At 46.2% G+C, this 12,732-nt stretch overlaps 2 protein-coding genes across 2 annotated transcripts in view; one reads left to right on the forward strand and one right to left on the reverse strand.

Moving 5' to 3' along the window:
- The window catches only part of LOC144485233 (uncharacterized), a 66,949-nt gene extending 55,682 nt beyond the window's left edge, over positions 1–11,267 (reverse strand). The window contains 2 exon segments of the mRNA XM_078203441.1: positions 8,793–9,779; positions 11,216–11,267. Of these exon segments, the coding sequence (XP_078059567.1) occupies positions 8,793–9,670 (878 nt within the window). The 5' untranslated portion in view covers positions 9,671–9,779; positions 11,216–11,267.
- Positions 906–4,328, forward strand: LOC144485215 (uncharacterized). Its single transcript, XM_078203425.1, has 2 exons — positions 906–935; positions 1,743–4,328. The coding sequence occupies exons 1-2, from the start codon at positions 906–908 to the stop codon at positions 2,724–2,726; spliced, it is 1,014 nt and encodes a 337-aa protein (XP_078059551.1). The 3' UTR covers positions 2,727–4,328.
- Positions 11,268–12,732: the final 1,465 nt, after the last annotated feature.

Consider the following 12,732-nt stretch of genomic DNA (forward strand, 5'->3'; position numbering starts at 1 on the left):
CGCCCCTCATTCCCTCTGATTGGTTGGAGGACCAGCCGCTCCCGTTCGGTCCTCCAGCCCCGCCCCCTCTTCCTATTGGTCGGGAGCTGCCGTCAATCAGTCCCCGGGCATTGTGATGCGGAGCATGCGCAGTGTCATTGCTGTCCTTGGCGCTTGTTTGTCCCGGAGAAGCGGAGTCAGCGTTAGGCGGTGGCTGGGAGGATTTGGAAACACTTTGTGGATCCGCAAACCCTTCAGAATCATTGTCAGCTCCCTGGTTTGCAGCTGCGGGGCTTCTCCCTCCCTCCCTCCCTCCCGGGAACAGGCCCAGGTTAACGGCCCCATCCTGGCTCAGCCACTGGAGGATGGTTCACATCAGAGGATGGGGGAGGGGGACAATAAATAAGAGGTTACACTTTGGCCTCAAATCAATGAGGACTCTGATCTCTGGGAAGGAAGGAAACCCTGGGAGGTGGGCGGGGAGGATTCACAAACACCCGCTGGAGGCCCCAATAAGACCCATTGGTTTTATTGTCAGTCTGCAGACAGGAGCTGGAGAACTGAACCCAATAAGAAGACTCACAACGCCAGGTTAAAGTCCAACAGGTTTATTTGGTCGCAAAAGCCACTCGCTTTCGGAGCGCTGCTCCTTCGTCAGGTGAGTAGGACTTGTGTTCATAAACGGGGCATATATATTGACACAAACTCAATTTACAAGATAATGGTTGGAATGCAAGTCTTTACAGGTAATCAAGTCTTAAAGGTACAGACAATGTGAGTGGAGAGAGGGTTAAGCACAGGTTAAAGAGATGTGTACTGTCTCCAGCCAGGACAGTTAGTGAGATTTCCACATCAAGAACTGAACCCAGACAGGAGAGGGAGGGAGAAAACTGGGAGTGGAGGGAAGAAATGGTGGAGATGTTGAGATGGGTTTGGATTTCAGTCCAGGGGAGGAGGTAGAGTGTGTGGGACGGGGATTTATAGATTTGGGGGAACAAGAGAGGAAAATATGTTCCAGAGAAACTATGAATTGTCTGTTCAGAATTTCTATCCTGCACTGACAGTGATGGTATTGGTAAACTGTTTTTGCAAGGTATTATGAAGCAGGATTTCCAGATGTGAAACTCAAACCAAACTTCACATCAAGATCTGTTTCAGTGATTTGATTCGTCAGAAACTGAATATCGTCAGCCTTTGTCTCCAGAAGGAGAAATGTTTATTCTGTCTGCGGGCAAAGATTTCAAACATCAGTGTGACTGAAAAAGCACCTAGACACACACACCTGTGAGTTTCCAATGTGCTGAATGTGGAAAGTGGTTTAAAAAGTCTGAAAAATAATCACATCATTCTCAGTGAGTAGTGACCCGACTCATATTCTGTGTAAACGTGGCTTCAACTCATCATCCAACCTGGAGTCACACGAGGATACCCGCTCCACAGAGAAACCATTGAAATGTGGGGACTGTGGGAGGGGATTCAATTACCCGTCCGAATTGGATATTCATCGTCGCATTCACACTGGAGAGAGGCCGTTCACCTGCTCTGAGTGTGGGAAAGGATTTGCTTACTCATCCAGCCTCTATACACACCGGCGTGTTCACACTGGAGAGAGGCCGTTCACCTGCTCTGAGTGTGGGAAAGGATTTGCTTACTCATCCAGCCTCTATACACACCGGCGTGTTCACACCGGTGAGAGGCCATTCGCCTGCCTCGAATGTGGGAGGGGATGTCATGCTTTATCAAGCCTCCTGATTCACCGGCAGGTTCACTCCGATCAGAGACTGTTTCAGTGTTCTGAATGTGAGAAAAGCTTTAAAAGCACAAAGGACCTCCTGAGACACCAGCGCACTCACATGGCGGTGAGACCGTTCACCTGCTCAGTGTGTGGGAAGGGATTCACTCAGTCATCCCACCTTCTGACACACCATCTTGTTCACACTGATCAGAGACCATTTCAATGTTCTGACTGTGAGAAGAGATTTAAAAGTAAAAATGATTTACAAGTCCATCAGCGCACTCACACTGGGGAGAAGCCATTCACCTGCTCCGTGTGTGAGAGGAGATTCGGACGTTTATCCCAGCTGCAAACACACCAGCGAGTTCACTCTGATAAGAGACCATTTCAGTGTTCTGACTGTGAGAAGAGCTTTAAAAGTAAACAGGATTTGGTGACACACCAGCGAGTTCACACTGGGGAGAAACCGTTCACCTGCTCGGTGTGTGGGCTGGGATTCACCCATTCATCCCACTGTCTGAGACACCAGCGAGTTCACACCGGGGAGAAGACATTTATTTGCTCTGTGTGTGGGAAGGGATTCACTGATTCGCCCCACCTTCTGATACACGAGCGAATTCACACTGGGGAGAAACCCTTCGCTTGCTCCACATGTGGGAAACGATTCACTCAGCCACCCCAGCTCATTGCACATCAACTGGTCCACACTGATCAGAGACCTTTTAAGTGTTCTGACTGTGAGAAAAGTTTTAAAAGCACGAAGGACCTGCTGAGACACCAGCAAATTCACACTGGGGAGAGATCATTCACCTGCTCCATGTGTGGGAAAAGGTTCACTCAGTCATCCCACCTGCTGAGACACCAGCAGATTCACACAGGAGAGAGATCGTTCACCTGCTCCGTATGTGGGAAGAGATTTGCTCGGTCAGCCAATCTGCTGAGACACCAGCAAGTTCACAAGTCACTGCAGGGATTGGATTCTGCTGTTGCTGCTAACCCCATGCAGGACTGAATCATGTTCATTCTGTTATTAAGGAGGCTGGGAGGGTGGAACACATAGATAATCTCTGTACAATCAGGCAGAGTCAACATGGTTTTGTGCAAGGGAAATCACCTTTAATTGATTTATTGGATTTCTTTGAGGAAGTTACAAGCAATGTGGATAAAGTGGAACCTGTGGATGTGGTGTATTTAGATTTCCAGCAGGCATTTGACACATCAAAGTTTACCACACTAAATAAGAATTCGTAGCATAAGGCATATTAGCATCCCATCCACATCGGTTCTTTGTATTAGCATGGATAGAGGATTGATTAGCTAATGGGAAACAGAGAGGAGGGAGAAAGGAGTAATTTTTGGGATGGCAAGATGTAGCTTGTGGAGTGCCACAGGGATCAGTGCTGGGGCCTCAACTATTGACAAACTATTTTCATGACGTGGATGACAGGATCAAAATTTGCTGATAACACAAAGGTAGGTAGAAAAATGAGATGTGAATGACCATAACAAGCCTGCAAAGCGACATAGTGAATGAGTGGGTTAGAAGTTGGCAGCTGGAACAAGATTTTTGGATAATGTGAACTTGTCCATTTGGACAGGAAGGATGGAAAAGCAGTTGATTATTTAAAGAGAGCGATTGCAGGTACAGAGGGATCTGGGTGTCCTGGTACTGTAATCAGGAAACGTTAGTGTGTGGACACAGCAAATGATTAGAAAGGTAAATGAATTATTGTTTATTGCAGGGATGTTTTGCTGCATTTGTTCAGGGTATTGGTGAGACCACATCAAGAGTACTGTGTATAGTTTTGGTCTCCTTACGTAAGAGAGGACTTGTGTGAGAAGTAGTTCAGAGAAGGTTTACTTGACTGATTCGTGGGATGAGGGAGTTATCATACAAGGAAAAGTTGGACATGTTCGGCCTGTATCTATTGGGGTTTAGAAGAATGAGAGAGGATCTGATTGAAACATATAAAATTCAGAGGGGACTTGACAGATGTTGATTGTAGAGAGAGGAGAACTAGAGGCACAGTTTAAAAATAAGGGGTCTCCCATTTAAGACTGGGATGAGGAGAAACCTTTTCTCTCAGAGGGTTGTTACAGTGTGGAATTCTCTTTCACAGAGAGTGGTGGAGGCTCGCTCACTGAATATTCTGAAGTCTGAATTTAATAGATTCTTGATTGACAAGAGAGCCAAAGGGTACGAGGGGTAAGAAGGAAAGTGGAGTTCAGACCACAATCAGATCAGCCAGGATCCTATTGAATAGTGGAGCAGGCTCGAGGGGCCGAGTGGCCTTCTCCTGCTCCTAATTCACATGTTCACATTGTGAGAGTTGGAGTTTGTTTCTACTGACTTTCATTTCCCATAAATCTGAGCTGCAGCTTAATCTACAGAATAGAATCAAATAAATCTTGATGATAAACTGATTGATCAGCCAGAGTCTAACTGAATGACAGAGCAGACTGGAAGGGCTGAACAACCTCCTCCAGTTCCTGTGTAGTTTCTCCCCAGGATTCTCCCACTCTCTAACTCTGCTCCAGTGCTGGTTTCTGATGAAGTCTCTTCTCCCCAGGTCTCCCATCACTTTCCATTCATCAGCTGGTGTCTGAGTCCAAGTTTACCAGGAGCAGGAGGAGGTCATTTATCCCTCGAGCCTGTTCTGTCATTCACTGAGGTCAGGGCTGATCTTGAGACCTAACTCCATTTACCCAGATATTGTTTTAATCTTGACTTCCCCAGTCTGTTACAATGTGATTTAAAAATAACTTTCATTTCCATCAGACCGTTAATGTAGGAGAGTGTCCCAAAGTGAATCTCAGAAACATTAACTGACACTGAGTCAAAGAAGGGGATGTTAGGAGGGCTGACTAGAGACTTGGTGCAGTGTAAAGGGTTCATGTTAAATTTGTAAATATTCTACACAGTGATGTATGATCAGATGACAAGAGCGTGCTGAGAGATGGTTCTCTGTGAAGCCTCGTGCTGATCTTGTATTGTACATAGTTCGAAGAATGTGCAATTAAAGGTTACGTTTATCAGCAGCCTTGCCTCCAGCAGTCTCTGTAGATTCTGACCAATTTCCTTCTTCACTTGATCTAAACCCACAAGGCTGTGTTCTCAGCCCCCTTCTATACTCCTTATACACCTATGACTGTGTGGCCAAATTCCCCTCCAACTTGATTTTCAAGTTTGCTGATGACACCGTAGTGGGTCGGGTCTCAAACAATGACGAGACAGAGTACAGGAATGAGATAGAGAATCTGGTGAACTGGTGCGGCAACGATAATCTCTCCCTCAATGTCAACAAAATGAAGGAGATTGTCATCAATTTCAGGAAGCATAGAGGAGAACATGCCCCTGTCTACATCAATGGAGATGAAGTAGAAAGGGTCGAGAGCTTCAAGTGTCCAGTTCACCAACAACCTGGCCTGGTACCCCCATGCTGACACTATAGAACAAAGAACAAAGAAAATTATAGTGCACGAACAGGCCCTTTGGCCCTTCAAGCCTGCACCGACCATGCTGCCCGACTTAACTAAACCCTCTACCCTTCCGGGGACCATATCACTCTATTCCCATCCTATTCATGTACTTGTCAAGATGCCCCTTAGAAGTCACTACCGTATCTGCTTCCACTCCCTCCCCCGGCAACGAGTTCCAGGCACCCACTACTCTCTGTGTAAAAAATCTGCCTTGTACATCTCCTTTAAGCCTTGCCCCTCGCACATTAAACCTATGGCCCCGAGTAATTGACTTAGTTAAGGAAGCCCACCAATTCCTCTACTTTCTTAGAAGACTAAGGAAATTTGGGATGTCAGCTACGACTCTCACCAACTTTTACAGATGCACCACAGAAAGCATTTTTTCTGGTTGTATCACAGCTTGGTATGGCTCCTGCTCTAACCAAGACCGCAAGGAACTGCAAAAGGTCATGAAATCCATCACGCAAACCAGTCTCCCATCCATTGACTCTGACTACACTTCCCGCTGCCTCGGCAAAGCAGCCAGCATAATTAAGGACCCCACGTACCCCGATCATTCTCTCTTTCACCTTCTTCCCTTGGGAAAAAGATACAAAAGTCTGAGATCACGTACCAACCGACTCAAGAACAGCTTCTTTCCTGCTGCTGTCAGTCTTTTGAATGGACCTACCTTGCATTAAGTTGATCTTTCACCACACCTTAGCTATGACTGTAACACTACATTCTGCACTCTCTCGTTTCCTTCCCTATGAACAGTATGCTTTGTCTGTATAGCGCGCAAGAAACAATACTTTTCACTATGGTAATACATGGGACGATAATAAATCAAATCAAATCAAACCTGCCATAATGGTGTTCACCTCTATCAGATCTCCCCTCCACCTCCTCCGTTCCAAGTAGAACAACTCCAGCTTCTCGAACCTGAGCTTGGAGTTAAAATTCTTCATTGCTGGAACCATTCTGATAAGTCTCCTCTGCACCTTCTCAAGGACCATCCCATCCTTCCTGAAGGAGCAAGAGCCATACCAAGCTGTGATACAACCAGAAAAAATGCTTTCTGTGGTGCATCTGTAAAAGTTGGTGAGAGTCGTAGCTGACATCCCAAATTTCCTTGGTCTTCTAGTGGTTTAAACACTACTTTATAAAGCTTCAGCGTAACAACCTGCTTTTAACAGAATGGCCCTATTGAAAACCAATGTATTATCTAAATGTGCAATCATAGAATCCTACAGTGCAGAAGGAGGCCATCAAGTCTCCCACAATCTGACCACAATCCCACTCAGGCCCTATCCCCATAACCCCATGCATTTACAATAGTTAGTCCCCCTGACACTAAGGGGTAATTTAGCATGGCCAATCCATGCAATCCACACACCTTTGGACTGTGGGAGGAAACCAGAGCACCCGGAGGAAATGCACGCAGACACGGGGAGAATGTGCAAACTCCACACAGACAGTAACCCAAGCTGGGAATTGAACCCGGGTCCCTGGTGCTGTGAGGCAGCAGTGGTAACAACTGTGCCACCGTGCTGGCCCAATCAGTTGTAACTTGCTTTATTTCTTTTATATTAAGTGTAGATGGGTTGCGGTGGGACCCTGTGTGGAGACTGTCTTGTGGCGGTAACATGGAACATCGAGGGTGATAGAAGAACCCAGACCGAGGATATCTGAAGAACTGCACTGAACTGCATTGTGGGTTCAAAATGGAGTGCATGCTGGTCATTGTAGTCAAGTCGCAGCCTTGCCGGAATTAGCAATGTCTGCAAAATGAGTTAAATTGTGCAGGAGAACTGGCCTCACACTGTGAGAATGTGTTTGTTTGAGCTAATAAAGATGTCTGTAGCAGCTTGGGGATTGATAACAGTGTCAGAGGTAACACAGTGGAGTCAGGCTGGTTCTATTCCTTCAAGCATAACCGTGTAATAGGCCCAGGACATAAGAACAAAGGAGAAGGCAATGCTGTCATTGAAATTCAATAGGCTAAAAACAGATATTACCTTATTTTTTATTCATTTACAGAGGCCAAAGCCCACAGCCTGTCCTGAATAATAAAACGTGGCGTCACCGGCTAGGCCAGCATTTATTGCCCATCTCTAATTGGCCTAGAGAAGCTGTTGGTGAGCTGCCTTCTAGAACTGCTGCAATCCCTGTGGTGTAGGTACCCCATAGTGCTGTCAGGGAGGGAGTTCCAGGATTCTGACCCAGTGACAGCGAAGGAACAGCGATATATTTCAAAGTCAAGATGGTGAGTGTTACAATCCCAGTTGATGTTATAGCTGGACAGGAAGATCCCAGAATGGAACCCTGGCTCAAAAGACCATAACTTTTATTTTCTTTGAAAACATAGAGGAACAGAGTCACAGGACTGCCAATTAGATTTTAACAATAAAATATTTATTAAATACGAAGAGTTTGACCATAAGACAAGACTTCTTCACTCCCACTTACCTTCACAAATGTACACAGATTTCAAGGATAACACAGGTAGAAAATTTCTTATGCTATAATGTTCTCAGTAAACACACAGTCCCTTTAAACCCACAGGTTGACTGTAATCAGATAACCCCCACTCTGAAGTTAAGTGGCAGATGCAACTCAATCGATCCTCTGTGGATTTCACCTCAAATTTCCCCTGAAATGATTGTCACACGAGTGTTTCCAAACTCTGCTCTCAAAAAGGTACTTTACAATCTTCTTCCAAAACAATGGATGATGTCACCCAGTGGCAGCATGGGAAATGGGAGGGGCCAAGGAAAGATCCTTGGGGGACACAAAGTTCAAGGACTTTGGAGAGGAAAGGGAGGTTGGAGTTGGGACAGTAGTTTGTAACAACAGTGCAGTTAAAGGTTTTTTCCTTAGGATGGATGATGAGGGTGAATTACAGGTGAGATGGAGAGTATCAGAAAAGACAGGTCCATTAACAATATCAGGTAATGCGGGGAAGTTGGGTTATCAGTGGTTTAGTGGGAAAAGGGTAAAGGGAGTTGAAAGCAGGTCTCATGGACAAGATGGGCAATGAGAGGGACTGACAGGAAATAGGAGAGAAACTGGAAAAAGATGTGAGTTCAGAGCTTGGATACAGAGGAGCTTTACAGAAAGTCTGGCCCAGAGGCTAGTGGAAGGAAGGGAAGCAGCAGAGGCAGCTGATCAGATTGTCTCAATCTTAGTGACAAAAAAACTCCATGAGCTCCTCACACTTTATTGTTGGAGGTGAAGATGGAGGAGACAAGAGAAAGTCCTTCAAAAGGAACTAACTTGTGTTAGAGATATTAAAAGGTTTTGACACAGCATGTTTAAATCAAAGACAACATATTTGATTTTTGTCCAGAATATTAGCCTCTATAACTGACCTGAAGTTTATTAACATCAGCAGAAACAGACCCTAATGAACATAGCTCAGTTTTCAATTTGATTGACAACACAATCCAATCTCTGGAGTTAATTGTGAATTCGCTGGTGTCTCAGCAGGTTGGATGTCTGAGTAAATCCCATCCCACACTCAGAACACGTGAATGGTCTCTCCCCGGTGTGAACTCGCTGGTGTGTCAGCAGGTTGGATGACTGAGTGAATCTCTTCCCACAATCAGAGCAGATGAACAGTCTCTCCCCAGTGTGAACTCGCTGGTGTCTTAGCAGTGCTGATGATTGAGTGAATCTCTTTCCACACCTGGAGCAGGTGAATGGTCTCTCTCCAGTGTGAACTCGCTGGTGTCTCAGCAGAATGTATGACTGAGTGAATCCCTCCCCACACTCAGAGCATGTGAACGGTCTATCCCCCGTGTGAGTGCGCTGGTGAACGGTGAGATGAGATGATCGCTTGAACCCAGTTCCGCAGTGAGAGCACCTGAACGGTCTCTCGTCAGTGTGAACTTGTTGATGGTACATCAGTTCCTGAGAGGTTTTATAACACTTCCCACAGTCCAGACATTTAAACGGTCTCTCGTCACTGTGATTTCTTTGGTGTGTCGTCAGGTTGGATAAATTAATAAATCCTTTCCCACACTCAGAGCAGGTGAACGGTCTCTGCCTAGTGTGAACTCGCTGGTGTGTCAGCAGGGTGGATTGGTGAGTGAATCCCTGTCCACAGTCAGTGCAGGTGAAAGGTCTCTCCCCAGTGTGAATTCGCTGGTGTGTCAGCAGTGTCGATGATTGAGTGAATCCGATCCCACACACAGAGCAGGTGAATGGCCTCTGCCCAGTGTGTGTGCGCTGGTGTGTCAGCAGGGTGGATGACTTAGTGAATCCTTTCCCGCAGTCCGAGCAGGTGAACGGCCTCTCCCCGGTGTGACCACGCTGATGAGTTTCCAGCTGGGATGGGTAATTAAATCCCTTCCCACAGACCCCACATTTCCACGGCTTCTCCCCATCATGACTGCATTTATGTTTTGACAGGTCAGATGACTGGTTGAATCCTTGTCCACACACAGAACACGAGTATGGTTTCCCTCCGCTATGAATGGAGCTTCTTCCTTCCATGTTCAAAATATGACAATATTCAGGTTACGATAAATTGGTCGACTGTATCAGTCCCTGATGTGATGTTTGGTTTCAGTTTCCCAATTGCAAATCGTCCCCTTCTAAAACCCTGTGAAATTAATTGAGAACAGAAAAAAGGGAGTGAGAGAGAACCCACAAAAACACAAAGGCAGGTTGTGAAATTGAGCTGAATGAATCTGGTAATATGTGGGGCCTGCACTTGGAAAAAGTGACTATGAGAGCTGCTGGATTCAATTGATTCACTCATGTCCTTCAGGGAAGGAAATTTGTCAACTGATCTGGACTCTGCACCGAATCTCTGACCCAGAATCCCACCCAGGTCCTATCCCTGTACCCCACATATTTATACCATTACCTCCCCAACCTACACATTTTGGGGCACTAAGGGGCAATTTAGCATAGCCAATCCAGCTAACCTGCACATCATTGGACTGTGAGAGGAAACCGGAGCACCCGGATGAAACCCCACACAGACAAGAGGAGGCAGAGTCACCCGAGGCTGGATTGAACCTGGGTCTTTGGAGCTGTGAGGCAGCAGTGCGGACCACTGTGCTACCCCTTTTCAAAGAACTGTAACAATTTTGTGAAATTTCTGAGGCTATTTTATTTTGTTAAAGACACATAAGAATACAAATGATCTTCACTGCCCTGATATTGTTGTTCTGCCTCATCAGTAAGAAATTGGATGTGAAAGAGTGACACGGTTTAGAACCATAGAACCTGACAGCACAGAAACAGGCCTTTTGGCCCTTCTTGGCTGTGCCGAACCATTTTTCTGCCTAGTCCCACTGACCTGCACCTGGACCATATCCCTCCACACCCCTCTCATCCATGTACCTGTCCAAGTTTTTCTTAAATGTTAAAAGTGAGCCCGCATTCACCACTTCATCTGGCAGCTCATTCCACACTCCCACCACTCTCTGTGTGAAGAAGCCCCCCCCCAATATTCCCTTTAAACTTTTCCCCCTTCACCCTTAACCCATGTCCTCTCGTTATTTTCTCCCCTAGCCTCAGTGGAAAAAGCCTGCTTGCATTCATTCCATCTATACCCATCATAATTTTATACACCTCTATCAAATCTCCCCTTATTCTTCTACGCTCCAGGGGATAAAGTCCCAACCGATTCAACCTTTCTCTGTAACTCAGTTTCTCAAGTCCCGGCAACATCCTTGTAAACCTTCTCTGCATTCTTTCAACCTTATTAATATCCTTTTGATGTGTGATGGACAAGTTGTTCACATTCTGTCTCTGGGAAGATGTCAAAACATTGCCCCCAACAAACATGGCAGCTACGCATGCGCCCTGCTGCGAGTGCCCCGAATAAAGATGGCGGCCGCGCATGCTCCCCATTGGGTGTGCCCAGATAAAAATGGTGGCGGTTAATCCGGATCCTAACTGGAACAAAACTGCTCTGTGCAAAGGGCTGGGATCAGCCCCGGATATCGGTAGGTTTTTTTTGCAGAAGCTGATCGTGATTACAAAGCCTCTCTGATCCCCCGCTCCCTCCGACAAGCAAATTCTCACCTTTTTCTGATTTTGGACCCGAACAAGAATTTCTCCATCGCCATTAATCACACTGCGCATGCTTCACTCAGTCCAGCCCCGCCTCTTCATTCACTCCGATTGGTTGGAGGAGCAGTCTCTTCCGCTTGGTCCTCCAGCCCCGCCCCCTCTCCTCCTATTGGCCCGGAGCTGCCATCAATCACTCGGGCATTGTGAGGTGTCGGAGGGCGGGGTTCACAATGAACATTCTCCACTCTCCCTATCCGCCGCTTCTGGCTTCTCCCCGCCAACAAAGAGAGCAGGGGAGACACACTGACCTCCTGGCAATGTCACTGCATTAGTAATCCAGAGAGTCAGCACAATGTCCTGGGGACAGGGCTTCAAATTCATTCAATTAATACGATCTGCAATTTAAAGTTAGTCTCGATGGTGACTGAGGATCCTCTGGGAAAATCTCCACACACTCAGTTCTGGACACAAGGTTAACGTCTGTGATTCTGTCTGATCAGCCAGGGTGACTCAGGTTGATGTTTTTCACAAGTCATGAATGAAATTATCTCCTTGACAGATGCATGACCTGGAGGCGAACAGAGTGATAGAAACCGCGTATCGACGCAGACTTGGTGAGCCAAAGGGCCCTTTCCTGTGCTGCATTGTTCTTTGGCTACATTCATGGATCTGTGGCTGTGGGAACATATGAGCAGCAGTAGGCAAATTCAGCCGTTTGAGCCTGCTCTGCCATTCAATCAAATCATGGCTGATCTCTCCCTGGTCTCAAATCCACCTCCCCACATGTTCCCCATATTCCCTTATCCATTTTTTAAAATTAGAAATATATCTATCTCATTGAAACCATTGAACAATTCAGAGTGCATTGTACTATAGGGCAGCGAGTTTCACAAATTAACCACCATCTTCGAGAAGTAGTTCCTCCTCATCTCAGATTTAAATCTACTGCCTCTCAAGCTATACCCGTGACCTTCTGCACTCCAACATCCCTCTGTTCTTCTACAATTCTCATAGTTCTGCCATTTATCAGTAATCCTTTGTCTTGTTTTCCCTCCAGCTTTCTGCCTCACTATCAAGTGCACAACCATTTTTAGGATCATCGGCAAACTTCTTAGTCATGTCCCTACATTTAATTTCAAATCAATGATATAAACCAAGAATGAAGGACCCAGTATTGAGCCCTATGAAACCCCCTCTGGACACAGCCTTTTGATTCTTTACTGGATGTGGGTGTCACTGGCAAGACGAGCATTGTTGCTCAATCCTAGTTGCTCTCAAGCTGAGTGGCTTGCTGTGCTTTTTCAGAGCGCAGTTCATAGAATCATAGAAGAATCAGAGAAACCCTACAGTGCAGAAAGAGGCCATTTGGCCCATCGGGTCTGCGCTGACCACAATCCCACCCAGGCCCTAACCCCATATCCCTATATATTTACTCGCTAATCCTTCTAACCTACGCATCTTAGGACACTAAGGAACAATTTTAGCATGGCCAATCAACCTAACCTGCGCATCTTTGGACTGTGGGAGGA

This window comes from Mustelus asterias, unplaced genomic scaffold, assembly GCF_964213995.1.
Source record: "Mustelus asterias unplaced genomic scaffold, sMusAst1.hap1.1 HAP1_SCAFFOLD_171, whole genome shotgun sequence".
NCBI lineage: Eukaryota > Metazoa > Chordata > Chondrichthyes > Carcharhiniformes > Triakidae > Mustelus > Mustelus asterias.